Source organism: Elephas maximus, chromosome 23, assembly GCF_024166365.1.
Source record: "Elephas maximus indicus isolate mEleMax1 chromosome 23, mEleMax1 primary haplotype, whole genome shotgun sequence".
Classification (NCBI taxonomy): Eukaryota; Metazoa; Chordata; class Mammalia; order Proboscidea; family Elephantidae; genus Elephas; species Elephas maximus.
This window is the reverse complement of record NC_064841.1, coordinates 10,723,579-10,746,786: the sequence shown is the minus strand read 5'-3', so window position 1 is coordinate 10,746,786 and position 23,208 is coordinate 10,723,579. Positions and strand designations below refer to the sequence as shown.

General features: G+C 39.9%; 1 protein-coding gene across 2 annotated transcripts in view; it reads right to left on the bottom strand.

The window, feature by feature from the left end:
* Window positions 1-23,208, bottom strand: part of CP (ceruloplasmin) — a 63,849-nt gene that overhangs the window by 32,745 nt on the left and 7,896 nt on the right. For both annotated transcript variants that reach the window (XM_049867487.1, XM_049867488.1), the window contains exons 2-9: window positions 21,510-21,757; window positions 19,256-19,468; window positions 16,760-16,933; window positions 15,327-15,581; window positions 13,394-13,565; window positions 10,185-10,324; window positions 7,694-7,843; window positions 5,956-6,170 (exon numbers count right to left, since the gene is read on the bottom strand). In XM_049867487.1, coding sequence (XP_049723444.1) covers window positions 5,956-6,170; window positions 7,694-7,843; window positions 10,185-10,324; window positions 13,394-13,565; window positions 15,327-15,581; window positions 16,760-16,933; window positions 19,256-19,468; window positions 21,510-21,757 — 1,567 coding nt within the window. The remainder of the gene's footprint in view (window positions 1-5,955; window positions 6,171-7,693; window positions 7,844-10,184; window positions 10,325-13,393; window positions 13,566-15,326; window positions 15,582-16,759; window positions 16,934-19,255; window positions 19,469-21,509; window positions 21,758-23,208) is intronic.

The window sequence follows — 23,208 nt, the reverse complement described above, 5'->3', positions numbered from 1 at the left end:
TCTAAACTAGATTTCTGTTCACTCTCACATTTCCCTATTTTTTATTTCCTTTGAAGCACTTGTCACTTTCTGAAGTTATCTAATCTACATTTATTTTTAACACACCCCCCACCCCCACCCCCACCCCCACACCCACACACCCACACACCCACACCCCCACCCCCCACACACACGTACAGCCTATGCTGGAGCAGGAACCCCACCTGTCTTATTTACCACTGAATTCTCTTCCTAGCTCGGCATATTTATTGAGCTGCTTGAGTGATTAATTTTTAAATACTAAAACATTCTCAGTAAACTAGGAAGAGAATAAAGAATATCAACTAATAGCCGACATCATATTTAGTGGTAAAATAATAAAGACATTCTCATTAAGATCAGACACAAAACAAGACAACTAGCTATTACCACTCTTGCTTAACATTCTCCGTATTCTGCCCAATTCCGTGAGACAAGAAAATAGCACAAAGCTGAAATGCTGGCAAGGAGATGACAATTAGCATTATTTGTGGGTAATACAGAACCTACATGAACCAGTTGGAAACGATTTGAATTAAAAAATAACGTGTAAGATTCGTGTTACAAAATAAATATTAAGCAATTAAAAACCTGTTTATATAATAAAAGAAAATATCATATGCATAATATTAAAAAAAACTCAACAAAAGGAATAAATACAAAAGAGACATATGCAGAACTTTTATGAAAAAAACTATAAAAATTTATTGAATAATAAATGAGATGACTTGAATTAAAGGGTTCTTTTTTTTTTCTTTTTTAGTATAAAGCTAAATATAGTTAAATGATCGATTCTCCCCAACTAAAATTATCCATTTAATGGTAGTCCAGTCAAAATACCCATGGTAATTTTTTAATTTTGATAGAACTACTTGAAAGTTGATCTGGAAGAATACATATTTGAGGGTAGCTAAAAATAAAAGGGAAACCCTGGTGGAGTAGTGGTTAAGTGCTATGGCTGCTAACCAAAAGGTCAGCAGTTCAAATCCACCAGGCGCTCCTTGGAAACTCTATGGGGCAGTTCTACTCTGTCCTATAGGGTCGCTACAGGGTTGCTATGAGTCGGAATAGACTCAACGGCAGTGGGTGAGTAAAAATAAAAGTGAAAAATAATGAGGTAATAGGTGAAAATGTCCTATCATATGTTAAAAACATATGATAAAAGTATAATAATAAAAACAGCATGGTACTGGTACAGACAATCATATGGTAAGCTAGAAAGCCTAGAAAAATGATCCAAATACATAGGTATAAGATTTGGAACATGATAAAGATGACAATTCAAACCAGCAAGTAAAGAATAAAAAAAAAAAAAACCCAGTGCCGTCGAGTCGATTCCGACTCATAGCGACCCTAAGTAAAGAATACATTAGTCAACACATAACGTTCAGATAATCTGCTAGTTGTTTAGGGGAAAAAAACAAACAGACAAAACCACAAAAACATAGAGCTCTTATTCTCACCAAATTCAAAATTAGTTCCAGATAATACTTTTAAGGTAGTGATGAAAATGTAGATTATTATTTTATGTACTGTTTGGACAGATGAGAACTTTCTAGATGTGGTACAAAAGGAAAAAAAAATGAAGAGATTGATAATTTGGCTTAAAATATTACAGTTTACCTAGGGTTTTAAACTATATTCACTTCATTTTTGTCTCTTTTGGCAAGAAAAAAACCTAATCATCAAGTTAGGTAAGCAGAGAAGATATTGTCTTTATTTACTGATGATTCAGGTGAGCATGAGAAATATTAAATACTCAGAAGCCGCCACCCCTGGTCTGTCAGTTTGTCCTACTGCAGTGGCTTGCATGTTGATGTGATGCTGGAAGCTATGAATGTAAAAGCAGGACGATAAGTAAGAAAGACTGAAGAACTGATGCCTTTGAATTACAGTGTTGGCAAAGAATATTGAATATACCATGGACTGCCAGAAGAATGAACAAATCCGTCTTGGAAGAAGTACAGCCAGAACGCTCTTAGATGCGAGGGTGACGAGACTTCATCTCGCTTACTTTGGACGTGTTGTCAGGAGGGACATATTACTTCTGGAGAAGGACATCGTACTTGGTAAAGTAGGGGTCAGTGAAAAAGAGGAAGACCCTCAACAAGATAGATTGACACGGTGGCTGCAACAATGGGCTCAAGCGTAACAATTGTGAGGATGGCGCAGAACCGGGCAGTGTTTTGTTTCGTTGTGCATGGTGTTGTTTTGAGTCAGAACCGACTCGATGGCACCTAGCAACAATCTGTAGTGATGTGACTAGTAAGTGAAAGATGAACCTCTCAGTGCCTCCTGTTAAACACAAGACTTGAACAAATAGAAAGACATGTGTCCTTGGAGAGCATAACCCACTGCCATTGAGTTGATTCTGACTCATAGTGACCCTATAGGACAGAGGAGAACTGCTCCATGGGGTTTCCATGGAGGATTTGAACTGATGACATTTTGGTTAGCAACCGTAGCTTTTAACCACTATGCCACCAGGGTTTCTGAATAGCATAAGGCAATCTCATTACAATGTCCAGCCTGACTTAGTTATTTTCTATTCGTAAGACCGTCCCAATAAAAACATCATCAGACTTTTTTTCTGGAGCCAGCCATATTTTTAGAAGGTTTATTAGGAAGAATAAGCAAGTAAAAATAGCCGTTTAAACCATGAAAAAGAAGGGTAATGAGGTAAGACTAACCTATTTAAAAGGTTATATATTAAAGTAATATGGAATTGGTGCACGAATAGGCAGAGACGAATGGAGCAGAATAGAAAATTCAGACATAGGCTCAGTTGCCCATGAAAATTTTAGTTTATGATAAAGGCAACATTTCAATCAATGGAGAAAAGTTCGATTTTTAAAATAAATGGTGTTGAAATAACTGGATAGTCATACAGAAAAAAGATGACTTTGATCAATTCTTCAACTGTAGGCCTGGATAAACTCTAAATAGAACACAGATTTAAATGTAAAAAATGAAATCATACTGGGTGAATTCTTTTATAACCTAGGAGTTGGGAAAACTTCCTTATGATGACACAAAATACATAATCAGTAAGGAAAGAGGTGTTAAGAATAAATATTTTGCATGGCCAATGACAACATCTATAAGCAAAAGTATAAACACAATGACAAACTAGGAAAAATATTTGCAACTAATATCTCAGACAAAGGCTTTCTTTCTCTAATATGTAAAGAACATCTAAGTCAGCGAAGAAAAATAGTTATAGAAAAATAGGTTAGAGATATGAACCAAACCAAAATCAAACCCACTGCCATCAAGCTGATCCTGACTCATAACAACCTCATAGGGTTTCCAAGGCTGTAAATCTCTACGGAAGCAGACTACCACATATTTCTCCCGCAGAGCCACGGGTGGTTTTGAACCACTGGCGTTTCGGTTAGCAGTCTAGCACTTTAACTACTGCGCCATCAGGGCTCCATCCAGAGATATGAGCAGTTCGATTAAAGTAAATGAAAATGGCTCTTAAGCATCTAAAAAGATGCTCGACCTCCCTAATAAAGGAAACACAAATTAAAATGACAGAGATACCATTTATTGCCTATCAGAGTGGGGAAAACCCCCAAGTTTAGCAACATGCCTTGCAGGTAGGCTGTGGAGAAACAGTTACTCCCACCTCACGGGAATAACACATGGCACCACTCCTAAGGAAGGGAATATGGCATTATCAAGCAAAACTGTACATGCATTTCCCCTTTGACCCGGAAATACCACTTCCTCCTGGCAGAAAATACAACAAAGACATATAAACAAGGCTATCGACTGTAGCTCCATTTGCAAAAGTAAAGACTGGAAACTGTTCAAATACATGTCAAATAGGGCGGTGCAAACAGTTAATGTGCTCAGCTGCAAACCAAAAGGCTGGAGGTTCGTGTCCCACCAGAAGTGCCTCGCGATCTACTTCCAAAACGATCAGTCATTGAAAACTCTATGGAGCCTACTTCTGCTCTGATACACAGAGGGTCGCTACGAGTCAGAAACAACTTGACGGCAACTGGTTTTTATACACACACGTATCCTTATCAATAAGGATATGGAGAATGAATTGAAATATAACAAATATGTTTAAGTCCATGAGTTCTCTAAAAAGAAAAGAAATTAATGAGCACCTCTGAAGTATGCTATAGGAGAACTATTAACTTAAGAGCTTGTAAATAAAAGGAAAGACTCAAGTATTTATCATTCCCCCCTATATGTGAGGTTACCCTACCTCAGGGTAACCAAACAATTGAGTAAGGGAAGTTTGTGTTTATTGAAGCATGCCAGCTAATAAACAAGGAAGGAATGATGGGATTAGAATATTACCATTTTAGAAGCCCTAATTAGTTTATGATTATGCCAGAGAAAAGATTGAAGTTGTCAAGGATTTCATTTTACTTGGATCTACGATCAATGCCCATGGAAGCAGCAGTCAAGAAATCCAATGATGCATTGCATTGGGCAAATCTGCTGCAAAAGTTCTTTTTAGAGAGTTAAAAAGCAAAGATGCCACCTTGAAGACTAAGGTGTGCATGACCCAAGCCATGGTGTTTTCAATCACCTCATATGTTTGTGAAAGCTGGACAATGAACAAGGGAAGACCGAAAAAGAATTGACACCTTTGAATTATAGTGTTGGTGAAGAAAATTGAATATATACAATGGACTGCCAAAAGAATGAACAAATCTGTCTTGGAAGAAATATAGCCAGAATGCTTTTTAGAAGCAAGGATGTCAGGACTATGTCTCACATACTTTGGACATGTTATCAGGAGGGATCAGATCCTGCAGAAGGACATTATGCTTGATAAAGTTGAGGGTCAGTGAAAAAAAGGAAGATCCTCAACAAGATGGATTGACACAGTAGCTGCAACAATGGGCTCAAGCATAATAGCGATTGTGAGGATGGCACAGGACTGGGTAATGTTTCATTCTGTTGTACCTAGGGTCGCTATGAGTAAGAACCGACTGGACAGCACCCAAAAACAACAACAATTAGTTTATGAACCTAGGAAATGATCATCAGTGGCTGGTAATATCCCTAATCGAGAGACAGTTATACGCTATGTGCTCCCTGACAGAAGTACTCAGTATCACGTATAAAGTAGTCTTGCAAAAAGAAAAAAAACTAATCTGAATCTTATGAAATCTCTAGATCTAGCCATTGATTTATAGAAAACAGAAGGGAGAGAGGGAGCCGTGTTAAATGATCGCATCACTAAAATCCAGACACAGGAAACTTCTATAGGGCAGACAAATGATTCTTCAATAGAAAAATGGCAAAAAATAAAAAAAATCTTAAGAAACATATTAATGAAGTGTGATGTGTGGAATTATTTGGGTACTGATTCAAACAACAGACTTAAAACAATTATAAACCATTTGGGGAAATGTGAACAATGATTGGATATTTGGTGATATTAAAAAAAAAATTAAGGAATGTTTATTATTATAATAATGATTATTATTTTTAGGTGTGATAATTTTGTGGATTTTTAAAAAAGAATTCCTTACCTTTTAAAGATACTAAAATACTTATTTTAGAGATAAAAAAATGATGAGGTTAGGTATTTCTATTTTTAGATCAAAGGGTCATTTTCTCATTTCTAAATAAATATTTTAAGCAATATTTTCCTCAGTGAATGTTAATGAAATTGAAATTGTTATCATTACCAGCTGATTTGTATATGTATGTTGAAGTCTATTGTATCATAAAAAAAAACCCTTGTATTCCATGGAAAAATTTTTTTTCCAACCCATCTCAAAACAATCATATTAGCCAGGGAGTCTACACAATACCGATCTAATAAGCCTGAAAATTTTTTATAATTAATGTTCTTAGGTATACTATCCTCACTGGCTCAAAACCCAGCATTTTCCTTATGAAGATGGTTATTCAAAGAGATTGGCAAATCGTTTTGATTTTTTTCTGGATTGAACTTACCTGTCTCCCATTTGCATGTAAACTTCCTTGCTTACATATTTTCATGGGCCCGATAAGCCCAGTGAATATATCTTTGGTGGGATCCACAGCCGAATAATACATCTTACATAGACAGACGGGGTCATCATAGGTGGGTCCTACTTCTGCAGGGACAGTCCACTCATAGGTGAATGTTGCATCAGGTGCCACATGGGAGGCAGGAGGAGGAGGCACACCTGTGAGAAAAGTCACATGAAAGAGATTTAATGTGTTTTCTAATCTGGTCATTTGAGCTGCAAAGTAGGCTGGGCTTGGCCTAGTCTAACAACTCACTTCTGATCTCCTTGTTATGAATTAGGATGGAATCCTCCTTGTGCTCATGTGACTGGCCACAAATGAGGTGACTACCTCCAGGAAAATGCAACCAACCAACCCAGCGCCATCGAATCGATTCCTACTCATAGCGACCCTATAGGACAGAGTAGAACTGCCCCAAAGAGTTTCAAAGGAGTACCTGGTGGATTTGAACTACCAACCTTTTGGTTAGCAGTTGCAGCTCTTAACTGCTACACCACCAGGGTTTCCTCCAGGAAGTCTCCTCTAAACCCCTGCCTGTGGTTGGTGCCCCTCTTTGTGTTCCCACGTGCCTGAGAAGGCCACAAGCAATTTCATGTTATACTGTGTGCATTTCTCCTCCAATGCAACCTACCCTTCTCGAAGGCAGGCATTGTCTCTGTATTTTCAGCAGCTAGAACAATGCCTAGCTATAGGGGGTAATCGATACATTTTTATTAAGCAAAACTAAACTGAAAACAATTTCAGAACTAAAAGGAACCTTGTGGATGATCCGGTTCCATCTCCCAATTTTACACTTGAAGAAACTAAGGCCAGACAGACTGAATAAACTGCCCAAGGTCACAGGTTATTGGAATCTTGGTCTTCATTGTCCAATCGTGATACATAAAAATACCCAAATACATTCGTGATGGAATATTTTGCATCATTAAAATTATATTAATAAAACACTTACAATGCTAAGAGAACAAAATCTGGGTACAAAAGTATAATGAACAAAGTTATAATGATACATATATTTATATAGTATGATCTCAACCCAATTAAAATATGTATTATATATGCACAGAGGAAAGAGCAAAGGCGATTTATAAAAATAGAATAGTGGTTGACTGTTGAACTATGGATAAATAAATATTATTGTTTATACCTTCCTATGTTTTTAAAATATTCTTTAAAAATGAGCATTTAATCCTTTTATAATTACAAAACTATTTTTTTAATTAATAATTACTCAAATAACCATTAAAAACCCATTGCCATCGAGGTGATTCCGACTCATAGTGACCCTATAGGACAGAGTAGAACTGCCCCATGGGGTTTCCCAGGAGCAGCTGGTTGATTCAAACTGCTGACCTTTTGATTAGCAGCCTGAGCTTGTAACCACTGCACTACCAGGGCTCCAAATCACCCAAATAGTACTCAGGAAATGAATAATCAATACAATTCAAATATGTTATCAGCATCTCCAACAATCGTTCAATCAGTCAGGACAAAATTCCATAAACCAATTGGAAATGAAGGGAGAAGGGGTTTATTTACTTCCTGGCACAATGCCAGAGGGTGGTATCTGCGCTGTTACCCCACAAATTCCTCCTTTCAGTTTTTACTGGACAGTTTATTGGGGTGACCAGCACCATCGGTTATTAAACATTATTGATTGATTGCAGAGCGCTGTACTCACTTCCTTTTGGGGGGTTCCGTGCAGCATAGTAGGTGCCCTCATTGTTCTTATCGACTCTCACCCCAATTGGCTCGATGCTGAGGGGATATGCTCCTTTGTTACGGAAGGTAACTCTGATGATGTCTTCCACCTCTGCCCAAATGACAGGACCTGTGGACAAAGAGAGAAATGTTATCCTCACTTGGCATATAACATGCAGAATATATAAGACAATAATTTTCTTTGGCCTTGGCCTCTGGCAAGATCCCTGGGGAACAATATGCCTATTTGTGGCAAATGGAAAGTTCAGGTTTTTAAAAGTCCATTATTAAATTGGCATGGAGAGGGTGGAAGGAGGTGGGAAAGGCTCTCTGATCCAACTTCAGGTTAACGAAATTTATTACAATTTTTGTCCGAGTCAGTCCAGAAGCTTTGTTGTTGTTATTAGGTGCAGTTGAGATGATTTTTGACTTATAGTGACCCCATGTGACAGAGTAGAGCTGCTTCATAGGGTTTTCTAGGCTGCAAGCTTTAGAGAAGGAGACTGCCAAGGCTTTCTCCCTTGGAGAGGCTAGGTAGGTTCGAACCACCAACCTTTCAGTTACCAGCCTAGAGCTTAACCATTGCACCCCTCGGGGCTCCTTATACATCTACAAAAAACTGTTCAGGGTGTATTTTCTTCACTGGAGTCTTCTGTTGATTTTTGTTGTCATTGTTGTTAGTTGCTGTTGAGTCAATTCTGACTCACGGTGACCCCATTTGTGTGCTATTTGTCCCAAGAGTCAAGGGGGGATGCTATACACCTTGACCACCCAAAGCGGGTAAGTTAAATTGTCTTGGATGTAAAGGATAATACTGTTTTGGATTTTCCATCACCAAAATTAATATTATTACTAAATGCAGAATAAAAACACAGATATATAATACATAAATATGTATTATATGAAATGACATTTATTGAGAGCCTTCTATGTGCTCTTCTGGATATGTATGACTCATTTAATCTTTTTTTTTAAATAATATTTTATTGTGTTTTCAGTGAAGGTTTACACAGCATGCTACAATTTCTACACAAGTTATTCAGTGACATGGGTTACATTCTTCACCATTTGTGAACATTCTCATTATTTCCGTTCAGGCTGTTCTGTTTCATTTAATCTTTGTAACAACTTTATGAGGTAGGGACTATCACTGCTCCCATTTTACAGAAGGGAACAGGCATAGAAAGTTGAGTAACTTTCAAAGGTCACACAGCCAATAGGTGAAGAGTGAGGATAGTCGGAATCCGGTCACCGTTAGCTTACCCACAGTGCTGTGCTGCCCATAGCCTGGTGGAAAATGCCTCCGGGCGGTGCCTGAGAGCAGCCTGCAGAGGTCTCTGGGGCAAGCTAGCCCGTCTCACCCTCACAGTAGCCTGGATTTGATTTCTGAGAGAAGGCACCCTCAGCTGAGAGCAGAGGTTAACAACTGTTGGGAGGATGGTCTGCCTCTATGATTCCCATCCAGCCTGCCTAAGCTGAGCCTTCAGCTCAGAATATTCTTTGATAAAGAGGCTCTCTGTCTTTCCCAGTCCCTAATTCTAGTCAGAGAAGCCTTCCTTCCTGTTCTGAGCTCACAGTAACTTTCTCTGTCCTCATGCATGGCCACCATATGGCCCCTGGCCAACCCCACCATCTCCATGACTACAGTAACATCAAAGAATGTGCCCCGTGGGGAACTGACCCCTTGGGTTTTTTTTTTTTTTTTTCAATCATTAATCAGAAATTGCAGGCTTACAAAGTTAATCTCGTATCTAAGGGGGAAGGAATGTTCTTTCTGGTTATGCTGATTTGCACATAAACAAGAGATACCCCCCATAACAGGGTGGCCAGGCCAGGTGTGCCTGAAAAAAGACCCCCTTCCTCTTACCCCTTTTTGCCTTTCCCATGCAATCTGGCATGTATATCCCTCTGGTTTATACTATAAAACCCCCAGGCTGGAGTTCTCCTTTGTTCCCTCACCCGTGCTGTTGAGGGGTATGTGTGGAGGTGGCTAAATATTTCACCCTTGGGCAGGAGCCTTTTGAGGAAATCTAGTTCCTGATAAACACTACTCGGTTCATCGTCACTCTGATTAATATGTGAGTAAGAAAGGCCTGTGACCACGTCAGTGAGCAGTGCGATTATTTGTTCTAATCCAAAGAGCCATACACCATCTGTTTTACTTGGAATATCACAACAACTTAGTTACCTACTTAAACCAAGTCACGTAAGCACACAAGTCCCCTTACCTCTTCAAAGGGGAAAAAAATAATCATTTGAAGACAGCCTGGCTTTTAATGATGAGGATTTACCATCGATAACTTACATTTTGAAAAGTCACTAATTGCTGCATTTTATTGATGATGGAGCCCGTCATATCCTTAGTTTATAAGTAGAAATCAGGCTGCAGGTCCTGAAGTTTCTATTCTTTCTGAGGTTGGCGTAATCCAGGGGAAGAGCACACCAGCCATACGTATTCTGTGCAGACTCACCCAGTATGCCAAGATGTTCCTCTTCGGGGCCTCTCTCCTTTCGGGTTGCAAAGGAGGCATCTGTGTACTCACGATAAACCAGCTTTTTATAAGAGCCTCCAATTCTTGTAGCACCTTGTTCAAAAAACACCTGTGACTCACTGCCAAAAGGAAAAGGGTTTAATGCTGGAGTTGAAGTAGAACAGAAAGCAGGTATTCACGTGGGGTACTAATTGAAGAGAAAAAAATATCTAGCTAGCCTTAGAGATGACTACTATCCAAGATTTACAGTCATCCATAACAGATATGCAAACAAAAGGAGACAGTACTAGGCCACCTTATAGAAGGAGGATCAGTGAAGGCGTGAAGAATCATGGAATACAGGTTTCACTTTTTCAAGTGAAGTGAAAAAACCTCAAGGGAGCCCATGTCAACACCTGATAGTTGATAAATTATTTTATAATAGAATCTTTTTCCCAAATTGTGAAATGTTTAAATAACATAAAAAAAAAAAAATGTCACCGATGAGTCAACGCTGACCAGCCTACTCTGCCTTATGGCGACCCCACGTGTGTCAGAGTAGAACTGTGTTCCACAGGTTTTCAATGGCTCCTTTTTCGGAAGTAGATTGTCCGTGCTTTCTTTCGAGGGGCCTCCGGGCGAACTCAAACCCCCAAACTTTTTTTTTGTTAGGAGCCGAGTGTGTTAACTGTTTGTACCACTCAGGGACAAAATAACAGGAACCCTGGTGGCACAGTGGTTAAGAGCTCATCTGCTAACCAAAAGGTCAGCAGTTTGAAGCCACCAGCCGCTCCTCGGAAGCCCTATGGGGCAGTTCTGCTCTGTCCTATAGGGTGGCCATGAGTTGGAATCATGCGACAGCAATGAGTGTGGGTTTTTTGGCGCTGTTTATTGAGTATTAGTACATGTCCGGTGCTCAGGGGCTTTCATTCATTTACTATTTGAAACTCACACAACAGGGCAACAAAGATGGTATTATCCTCCCTGCTTTACAAATGAAGACATTAAACCCCAGAAGATATTGTGACCTGCACAAAGCCACCTGCTCATCATTTCCTTTATTTGACAAGGGTCTTGAGCACCTGTTCTCTGCCAGGAACTCTGCTATGTGCTGATGAGATTACCATAGCAAGCTGGACCCGTCTCTGTTCGTGCAGAGCTTGCAGCTACCAGAGAAGACAGGCTACGCACCAATCAGTGGTTCACGTACAAGAATGTATTCTCGTGCATGCTGATGAACGTGTAATAAGCACAGGTGTCAGGGAGCATTTTCCTGGGGTTGGGGGAAGCGGTGGGGAGAGGCTGCAAAGGCTTCCCTGAGAAAGTAGTTTTTTAAAAAAACTAAAGGAGCAGCCTTTAGGTAGCTTAGCATGTATAAAGAACGCACAGCTACCACACATCTGGCAGTGGAGGCTAGCCTTTTGCTATGATGCTGAATAGATCTCAGCAGAGCTTCCAGACTAAGATGAACTAGAAAGAAAGTAGCCTGGTGATCTACTTCAGAACATCAGCCAGTGAAAATCCTATGGGTCACAATATTCCAATTCGAAACTGATCACGGGGATGGCACAGGACCAGGCAGCATTTTGTTCCATTGTGCATGGGTTGGCCATGAACCAGGGGTCTACTCGACAGCAGCTAACAACAACAGCAAAAGAGCAGCAGAGTTAACATGATGCAGTGTGTGTGTGTGTGTGTGTGTGTGTGTGTGTTTGTGTGTGGACGGAGAGGGGAGAATGGGTGCATGTGGAAAGGCTCAGAGGAGACAGGGAGCTTGGCATGTTTTAGAAAATATGGCAGGAGGATACCATGCTGGGCAGGCGAGCTGAGGGTGAGACTTGGAGAGATGGGAGAATGGGCAACAGGATCTAGTTAAGGACTCAGTACTCTATTCCAGAGCAATGGGAAGCCTCTGAAAAGTTTCAGCATTCGGGATTTGTGTTTTAGGAGGATCCCTCTGTCTGCTGCATGGAGAATGGGTTAGAAAATGCAAGACTGTGGTAGGGAGACCAGTCAGGGGCTACTGTTATCATCTCAGTGAGAGGGGTTGATGGCTTTAGAGATATTTGGGATATGAGGAGGCAGGACTGATGTGAAGAGGAAGGAGTGGTGACAGAGAGAAAGGGTTAAGGATGATGCTCAGATTTTGGGTTGGACACTTGGATGGATGGATGGCCATACCATTCATCGAAAGAAGAAACTCAGATTTGCAGGGGAGAGGATGGGTTCAGGGTTGGATATTTTGTGTTGGAAGGGCCTCATCCAAGTGGGAATGTCCACCAAGCAGTTTGAAATCCAAATATGCAATTTATGAGAGACTTCCAGGCTGGTGACACAGATTTGGGGGTGAAATCTCTGCTCAGGCATCATGGATTCAGAGGGAGCCAGGCCTAGCTATTGATCTGCCGTGTGACCTTGGGTAAATTATTTAACTTCTCTGAGGAAGGGATTATTCAGATGAATGGCAAACAAGGCTTCTCTGGGGAGGTGACATTTGAGCAGAGACTTGGATCGGGGATGGTCATGATGTGATTGACATTTTTGAAAGGTTACCTTGACTGCTTTGTAGAGAATGGGTTGTAGGAAAGGAAGACTGAGGCAGGAGGAATGAATGGGAGGCTATGGAAGTCATCCAGACATGGTAACAAGAGCTTGGTCTAGGAGGGCAGGGGGGTGAGAAGTGGTGAGATTCCGGGTATATTTCAAGGTAGAACTTTCTGATCAGCATAGATTCAAATGGGGAGGGTATTCCAGGCAGAGGGAAAAAGAGGAGCAATTGCCTGAAAACAAGGATAGCACGGAGCACATCTGGAATGGGAGCTATTTCCAAAAGCGAAGATGAAGTTTCTGTAAAATTATATTATAAGATCATGAAAGTCACACTACTACTACACATCTTCTCCCTGTTTCAAAATGATAAGTTTTCAGAAAAGGAAAGCAAACAAATTGATCTCTTCAATCGTGTTCAGTAATAGGACTTTGTTGAATATTTGATAACCTTTAAACCCATCTTTTATCAAGAACTCAAAATTCATAGTTCTCAAACTGGGAGTCTTATACCAAATGCCTTAATAATTACTTAACGGTATAATGACTTAATATCAGATACCAATTAGAATTTTAATTCCTGAATCAGTTTTTGATCGTTATTTGGGGAGGGAGGGTGCGTATTTTTTGTAATAACAGCCATTTTCCCTGGAAGCCATTACCTTCCAGGTGCCGTTAAGTTTTCTTGGGTGAAGTTGTCTATCCCAGAGGGTGCATAGTTCCAGATGATTTCCTCAGCGGCAATGTAGTAGTGTCTGACATTCTTCCAAGGCATATCATCCTTAGATGAAGCTTTCTTGCAGTCCTCCACCTGGAAAAAGGCCTGTAAGCCAGCTGGAAATGAAAGAGAAGGGGGTAGCGGTTAAAGAAGCCAAACGTCTCTTTCTCCTTTTGCCTTGTAAACACTGTTGTTGAAATGACAGAGGGAATCGAAACTATAAATTATAAACTAGGGTTGTTGTTGTCAGTGGCCGTGGAGTCAATTCTGACTTGTGGTGACCCCGTGTATGCAAAGTAGAGCTGTGCTCCATAGGGTTTTCAAGGCTGTGACCTTTCGGAAGTAGATCTCCAGGCCTGTCTTCTGATGTGCCTCTGGGTGTGTGTGAACTACCAGTCTTTCTTTATTTTTTTTTTCATTGTGCTTTAGATGAAGGTTTATAGAACAAACTAGCTTCTCATTAAACAATTAGTATACATATTGTTTTGCTACATTGGTTACGAACCCCATGGCATGTCAACAATCTCCCCTTCTTGACCTTAGATTCCCTATTACCAGCTTTCCCGCCCCCTCCTGCCTTCTTGTCCTTGCCCCTGGGCTGGCATGTCCCTTTAGTTGTTTTTTTTTTTATGGGGCTGTCTAATCTTTGGCTGAAGGGTGAACCTCAGGAGTGACTACATTACTGAGCTGAAAGGGTATCTGGGGACCATGTTTTCAAGGTTTCTCCAGCCTCTGTCAGACCAGTAAATCTGGTGTTTTTTTGTGAATTAGAATTTTGTTCTATATTTTTCTCCAGCTCTGTCCAGGACCCTCTATTGTGATCCCTCTCAGAGCAGTTGGTGGTGGTAGCTGGGCACCATCTGGTTGTGTCGAGCCATCAGTCTTTTGGCTAGTAGCTGAGCGTTTAAAAGTTTGCACCACCCAGAAACTCAATAGCTGTAAATAAGTTACTGACAGAACATTCAAGTAGAGTTGGCATAGAGATGTTTTTAAGCATTGGTGTTTTCAAAATATGGTGCCAGCATCTGTTGGGTTTCCCTTGGGAGTGCTTTTAATGAGAGAAAAAAGACAAGTTTACAGATAAACAAAGCAAAGGGACTTTGACGTTTTTAGCGGGTAGGGGGGAGTGGAGAAGGAAGGATAGAAAAGCCTGTACTGTCGTTGTTCTCTCACACAAAACAGCTTTACACCTGTTGCATGAGGCCTTCTTGGCCTAGGTCATATTTGATAGTTGAGATTATGTGTGAAGGCCAAAGAAACATACCCATGCTCTACAAAGACCTAGATTAAACCTAATTTCTGCAGGAGAACAATATTCCAAAGTAGTATTTTTCAAGAACTACCAAACCAAACCCGTTGCTCTTGAGTGGATTCCAACTCATAGCAACCCTATAGGACAGAGTAGAACTGCTAGAAGAGGGATTTATTAAGCTAAATAAAGGAATGAAAAACCAAAAACCAAACCCGTGACTGTTGAGTCGATTCTGTAGATGGCCTCAAATAAAGAACAAACATGGTTATACTTGATAGAATCAGTTTAAAAAATAGGCTTCTTTTCTACTTAATACACACATCTTCTGGTTTTTACAATATTGTGGTATTTTGCGAAGTTGAGAAACTATATACAGTAGTATACTTTCAGGGCTGATTGTTCTTTTCCAGAAATTAGTGTATTTTCACATTTCACAAATATTTCCATCTTTCAGTCTTTTCATTTACGTTATGACACATACCATAAGAATAAAACTAACAAAGCAGTTCAAGTTCAGATTATTCCAAAAATATTTTTATCTTTTAGATTCTGATTCCCGTGAATATGTGACTCAGACATGTCTCTTTTTCCAACTGACAGCGAATGTCAGATAAAGATGCCTTACCTTTGAGATGGTTTAGATTCTGACAGCTAAGCATCCATTCTCCTGGGTTCTGGGCCACCATAAATGCATCAACAAGGGTAGCAGGAAACAGATTGATTGTATCAATTCGGTAGTTCTTGCTAGTCAACACTTGTCCATGAAAGAAAGCAGCGTGCACATCAACTTCATTACCCATGCCAAAAAGATACCATTTCACTCTGTCCTCTGCACACATGGTGAGTCCCGGGAGACTTCCAAAAGTGTATCCATTCACAGCTGCGAGTCAAGAACAGTGGGTCTGTGACTAATAGCTTTTGGTGCCTAGGATAATGACAGTAACTTCTAAAGCCACAGAATCAATTTGGAATGGAAAATACCTGGCACGCATGCTGCTATTTCTCCCTCCATATCCAAAACCAAAAACCAAACCCATTGCCGTCCAGTCAATTCCAACTCATAGCAACCCCATAGGGTTTCCAAGGCTGTAAATCTCGATGGGAGCAAACTGCCACATCTTTCTCCCTTGGAGCACTGCTGGTTTTGAACCGCCTTTCACTTAGCAGCCAACTGCTTTAACTACTGTACCACCAGGGCTCCTTTGACCCGTATCAGGCATTGATAATCACCACACTGTTTCCTGTTGAACCTGAATTCAGTCTCAGCTTTCTTGTCAGTCTTGTCAGCAAGAATCAGATGAACACAATCCTGGAGATGAAACCTATCTGCACTTTTTGTTAGAAGTTACACACATTGGTGCCTTAGTGGTACAGTGGTTAAGAGCTTGGCTGCTAACCAAAAGGTTGGCAGTTTAAATCCACCAGCCACCCCTTGGAAACCCTATGGAGCAGTTCTACTTTGTCCTATAGTATAGGGTTACTATGAATAGGACTCGACTTGACGGCAATGGGTTTGGGTTTTTGTTTTGTTTTGTTTTAAGACAGTGAAGAAGGCATTTCTAGTAGAAATAGAGTAAGCTAAGCTATAAAGAAGAATGATGTAGGGTAGGAGGGATGGTAAAAGATAATATAGTGTTTAAAAGGAATACCTTTCAGAACTAGTAGTTTGAACTATTTTCTTAAATATAGTTAGATGCTTTATAATATAGCATTATTTTACTAATTTTAGTCTGGCTCCAATAATTTTTAGAATGAGGTTAATGATAAATAAATACATAAGCATAAACCGACATACCTATTAAACCGTCACTGATAATGTTGTTTTATCCTTATCAGCTTGGGAACAAGTTTTATCCTTACCAGTTTGAGAATAAGTGGCTTTACCAGGCTTAGAGTTTTGATTTGACACTCTTAGCTGAATATCAAGTTGCACACCCGATACGCTTCGATATCAGAGCCACAGGCCAGAAACACACTATCATCCATGTGAGGGAGAAGCTCAGCAGAGTTATTGGATCAAGAAAAAAAGCAAAATTAACATGTGTTCTGTAATCTTACAATACATTCTGTTACTCTCCTGGAAGTCTTCATTGTCCTTGTCAACTTTCTGTGGTTCAGAGCAGTATGTTTCAATGTTTTCGTCTAGGTACCAGCTGAAATTTTCATCCGCCACAGAAAACATCACCGCAAATTCTTGGTCAATGTGTTTTTGTTTTTCTTTATCCAGAGAACCTGAATTGAAAATTACTATTTTAGTAGAACTTACTTTTTAATGTTACTTTTGGTGTATGTTTTCAAGCGAATGACATTTTTTTTTATTTTAATATTTGTTTTCCTAATAACCTACAAATCTTAACCAGTTACCCCTATTACACAGACATGGAAATGCTTAGAGAATCTTATGGTCAGTACTCCAGGCTTGGGGGTTGCTCATATATCTGGATGTCCCCACTGGTCACATAGCCTTTATAAGCTTTTTAGCACCAGGGAAGATTGGAATTCAGAGTTGTGCATACAACTTCTGGCCCATATAACCACAAACTAAGACAATAAGTCTTTGCAGGTGACCAATTATTGTTCAGGGGTAGTGGTGGATCAGTGGTAGAATTTTTGCCTTCCATGTGTGAGACCTGAGTTCAATTCCCACCCAGTGCATCATATGTGCAGCCACCATCTATCTGTCAGTGGAAGCTTGTGAGTTAATATGATGCTAAACAGGTTTCAGTGGAGCTTCCAGGCTAAGACCAACTAGAAAGAAAAGCCTGGGGACTAGGAGGAAAGGCCAGGCAAAGTACTTCCAAAAATTAGCCAATGAAAACCCTGTGAATCCCAATGGTCCAATCATGGTGATGGCACAGGACCGAGCAACATTTTGCTCCATCGTGCACGGGGTCACCATGAGTCAGGGGCTGACTCAGCAGCAGCTGACAACAACAGCAACAGCGAATTAGTATTCAAGTAAGAATTAGGTTGTAATTTCTTGAGCTGTATTGTTTTTTTCATGATGATAGAAATAAATAGTGTGATAGACTTACCAGTACAATACAGATAACTATAGATCCTTTGCCATGGAATGCCACTAAAGGAACCACACTTGGTAAAGTCATACATCTCTTCAAAAACCACTGTTGGAAGTTAGCAAACCTATCCCCATACACCTTTTTTTCCCGCCAATTTTATTAATGTTGCTGTTGTTGTTGAGAATATACACAACAAAACATACATCAGTTCGACAGTTTCTACGCACACCGTTTAGTGCCATTGATTACATTCTTCGAGTTGTGCAACCAGTCTCACCCTCCTTTTCTGAGTTGTTCCTCCCCCCATTAAAATAAATTCACTGTCCCCTAAGGTTCCTGTCTAATCTTTCAAGTTGCTGTTGTCACTTTGACCCCATATAGATAGTTCTTAAAAGAGTATAATGCTCAAGGCAGACATTTTTTACTAGTTAATCTAAACTATTGTTTGGTTTTAAGACTTCTGGGGATATTTTGGTTTAAGGTTTAATGATTATCTCAGGGCAATAGTTTCAGGGGTTCATTCAACCTTCATGGCTCCAAGAAATATGGAGTCCACGAGAATTTGAAATTCTGTTCTGCATTTTCCCCATTTCGATCAGGATTCTTCTACAGAATCTTTGATCAAAATGTTCAGTGATGGTAGCCAGGCACCATCCAGTTCTTCTGGTCTCATGGCAAAGGAGGTAGTTGTTCATGGAGGCAATTAACCACACATTCTGTATTCTCCTCCTATTCCTGACACTCCTTCTTCCTCTGTAGTTCCAGGTAAATAGAGACCAATTACTGTGCCTTGGACGTCTGCTTGCAAGTTTTTAAGATCCCAGACACTATGCAATGAATGAGGAGTTAAAACAGAAACACTAAGCATGTTACTAGGTCAATTAACTAAGATGTCCCATGAAACCATGACCTTAAGCCTCAAACCATGACACCAAATCCTATGAGGTTTCTGATTGTACATAAGCAGCCTCTGTAGCTACTCTTTATTTTTTTGTCATTGTTGTAAATATATCTACCACACTACTTTTGCCAATTCAATTTTTTACAGATGTACAGCTTATTGACAGCAATTACAATAATTGGCTTGCAGCCCCACCCTTAATCAATGTGACATTTCCATCACCATTAACCCCCCATCTGTCCTTCCCTTCCACCCCAGTGACCACTAATAAACTTTGTTCTCTGTACATCTGCCTTTTCTTGTCTTTTCATATAAGCAAGGTCATGCAATATTTGTTCTCTTTGATTGACTAATTTCACCCAGCACGATGTCTTCCAGCTCCATCCCTATTGTAACATGTATCCTGGTATTTCTTTCAGCTTGGTTCGCTAGTGGTTTTCCCATATAAATGCTTGCTCCATTTATCCCTTCTCCTTGCTCTGCCTTGCTCTTCCTTTCCTTTTTTTCTGTTCTCTCCACCTCTTTACCTTATGTACTCAATCTCAGCACAGAAAACTTGACATATTTAAAACAAATTCTACTGCCCTTGTCTTACTTGTGGTCATACATGGTGAACAATAACGAGAAATGTACCTTTTTTACAGAGTATTAAAGGTCCGATGAGCCCTGAGGCGATATCTCGAGGAGCATCAATGTGGGAATGATAAATCCTGGTCACACAGTTGTTGTCCGCCTCACCAGGACTTTGTTCTTCTCCGGCATGCAATATGTATGTGTACTGTTCACCTGGATGTACTTTGTCATCTGCTTTTTGAAGACCGGTGGTGTTGTCAGGGTAAATGGCCCCTGGGAAGCAACAGGACACAGAGTTATGAAGTGAACGCAGTTGAACTTAAATGAGGGAATAGATGGTCCGTTACTTCATTCAGCAAACATTTATTAAACATCTAGTATGTGACTGCGTAAGAAAGCAGCGGCATCCTATTTGGACTCAGTGGAATGAGACGCTAATGACTAGCAAGCCTGGAAGCGTCACAGAAAATTTTGGTGTTATTTTGTATACTTGATGGAGTCATCAGGGAGCGTTAATAGATATGTCGGGAGCATGGTGACTTTTGATTCACAATTTAAAGAACCACTTTTGTCCTGGGGTCATGGTATGAAAGTAGAGCAAAATAGCCACCCTTTCCTATAATTCGAAACTTCTTGTATAAGGTATTGGCTCATAAAGTAACCATGCAACTTTTCTATGTTTCACTTTAAACTTTGGAAATTTCTAAACGTATGTAAAAGTAGAGAGAGAATATGACGACCTCTGTGTCCCCATCACCCAGCTTCAACGGTTATTAACTGGAGGCCACTCTTGTTTCATCTCTGCCCCCGCCCACTCTCCTCCTCATCACCATCAGATTATTCTAAAGCAAACCCCAGACATCATAGCATTTCCTTCATAAATACATGAGTCTGCATCTCTAAAAGATAAGAACTCTTTTTGGACATTGGCACAATCTCTCTGAAGAAAAATCTGGCAATTTCTATCAGAATTACAGCTACGCACATCTGCTGACACTGCAGTTTTGAATAAATCCTAGAGGTGTCTTCACACATGACCACAAAGTGGGTGGTTATGGGTATTCATTGCAGAATTGTCTGCGATTAGCAAAAGACTCCCAAAACCAAACTCATTGCCGTCTAGTCTATTCCAACTCATAGTAACTCTATGGGACAGAGCAGAAGTGCTCCATAGAGTTTCCAAGGAGTGCCTGATGGATTTGAACTGCTGACCTTTTGGTTAGCAGCTGTAGCACTTAACCAGTAAGCCATCAAGGTTTCCAGCAAAAGACCAGAAACAACAAAAGTACCCTTCATTAATTAAATAAAGCATCTCCATCCACCCAATGGAATACTGTGCAACCATGAAAAACAGTGCAACAGCACAAAGGTGACCTCTGAGCTACAGGGTTAATAAGGAATCAGGTGCAGAACAAGGTCTGTACCATGTGCTACCATTTGTTTAAGAATAAAGAAACGTTTTTACTGGAAAAAAAAAAGAGCTCTTTTTTCTTTTGACATAACCACAGTACCATTATTATACCTAAAAAATTAAAAATAATTCACTAATATACCATGAAATTCTAAAAAAAAAATCATGTGGCAGTCAGCCACTTATGCTATGAATGTAATCGCTTGGCTCAGAAAAAAAAATAAGAATAGATATGGTCAAACCATTCACTTTGAAAACAAAGACTAGTAATTAATCAAATATAATTTTATATTACTTTCCAGGCTTGTTCCTTATAATTTCAATGAACTGTCACATGACCTCAGCATTTTCGCCTATGATAATAACTGACATTTATCAAGCTCTTACTTTGTGGTAACACTGTCTCTATTTTACAGATAAGGAAACTGAGGCACAGAGAATCTAAATCAATTGCTCAAGGTCGCTCAGCCGGTAAAGGCAAGGTTGGGACTTGAATGTTGGTCTATGAATTTCAAAGCCCTTACTTTTAACCACAACAACGCCTCTTTACATCATTCTCATCAAATACTAACAATGAAACCATATTTTCTTCATGCACCATCTTGAAGGCTTCTGAGTCCCACATGCAAATGGCCCTTTTGGTTAATCGTGTCTCAGGCATGACCCTAGGATCATTCAGCCTTATCCACCGTTGAATTAAAGTATAAGATTGACGGCAACAGGTTTGTTTTTTTTTCCAAAGTTAAGACGGGAGGTGACAAGGGCCACTGAATGTTCACATGTAGAGGCTTCTTCCTGAGTCCTTTTTTCTCTCTCCTCTGGGCCTTAGTACATAGTCTCCGATAAGTTAATAACAACTGAATAGTAAAAGGAATTTTCAGCTGGGACAGGGGCTGGACTTACCCTCATGTTCCTTATAGTAAGTTATTCCATGTGGATGAAAGGTGTAGGGCCTGGAGGCAAGGTTTTTTAAATGTACAAAAACTTTATCTCCAATCTCAGCTTTGATAACAGGGCCTAAAAATCCCAGCCAGGGTGGTTTTTCTATACTCGTCACAAAGGTTCCATCTGTGAACTGCAGATAAAGGGCCTTCTTGTATACTCTTCCAATTCTATCCGGGCCATTTTGAAGATAGATATTGGCCTGTTCTCTGCAAAGGAAAGGAAGACGACTGTATCAGAAGCCATCATTCCTCGGGATAACATTTTAATTAAAGAGAAATTAATGACTTCATCACATTAAATGTTTGTCTGTTGTATAGATGCCTCCAGAAATGAAGTGGAGAGCTGCCAGTTAGTTTTGTTATTTTAATTAGGTGAGGTGCCTCACATCTGTAGATGGCCAAGAAGCAGAAGCATCTGTGAAGAGGCCATAAACACAAGGTGCCTTTTTACCAGAGTATTTTCTCCAAGATTTTCATATAAAACACAAAGGTATCATGGAATACAATATAAAATTAGAGTAAAATTTTAAAATAAAACAACTAAGACATAAGACATTTTCTACTTATGTTGTACCTCTTTCAGCTATTGAAACAATTTGAGTTGATCAGCAATCAATAGGGAATTTGAGACTTCAAAGTGTGTGTGTATACATCCCCCCCCCACCAAATAAAGTAAAATTAATGAAACTAAATTAACTCTGCCATTTTTATTTCTCTTAGCAGCACTGAATCAAGGCTGGAATTTATACACGCACTGTGTGTGGCTTTAAAAATTGCCTGTGATTTTAAATTGCCCCTGTTTTTTTTTTCAAGCCCTCACTACCACAAATCCTTGAGCATTGAATGTTTATATTCTGGTTAGTGGCTGAGGCATAGTCGTTTAAAACTTTGCTAAAAATGTCAGTAAACGGTAGCCAAGAAAAGAAAGGAAGTTGAGTTGGGTATTCAAACTTTTGAAATGATTCATATATGATTATTTTTAACCAGAAACTCTGGACAGACAGCTCAGTGAGGTTCATTTGTGGCCTATGCCACCCATCTACTTGGGAGGACTCATTACCTGGGCTTTGACAAACTCCCGCACGACCATGGTCTCTTCAACTTGGATAAAACTGGTCACACTCAGACTGACCTTTGATTGTGTGTGTCTCCTGCTTTTATCTCAATGATCTTTTTGATGCCTTGCCATTTTCTGCTCATTCCCTGTGGAGCCAGATATCCTGATTGAAAAATAACCTGTGTCTTACTTCCTCAGTTCATCCCCCAAGAATGAAATATATTTTCCCTTCCTCCCTTCAAGACAAGAGCAGCACTTCTTGTGGAGATCTCAGCTTTAATTGTTGCAGAGTTTGAAGGTCTAGATTTTCCAAGACTAAAGGAGTGTACCAGCCCTGGGGAAGGGACTGGAAGGCAGGGGGGAACAGGAAATTTGGTAATAGGGAACCCAGGGTTGAGGATGGAGACTGTTGACATGCTGTGGGGTTGTCAGCCAATGCCATAGAACAGTGTGTGTACTAACTGTTTAACGAGAAACTAGTTTGTTCCATAAATCTTCATCTAAAGTACTGGAAGTAAGTTAAAAAAAATAAAGATCTAGATTTTCCAAAGTCTAGGACTCTAGGCTAGTGGTTCTTAAGTTTTAACGTGAATCTACTGAA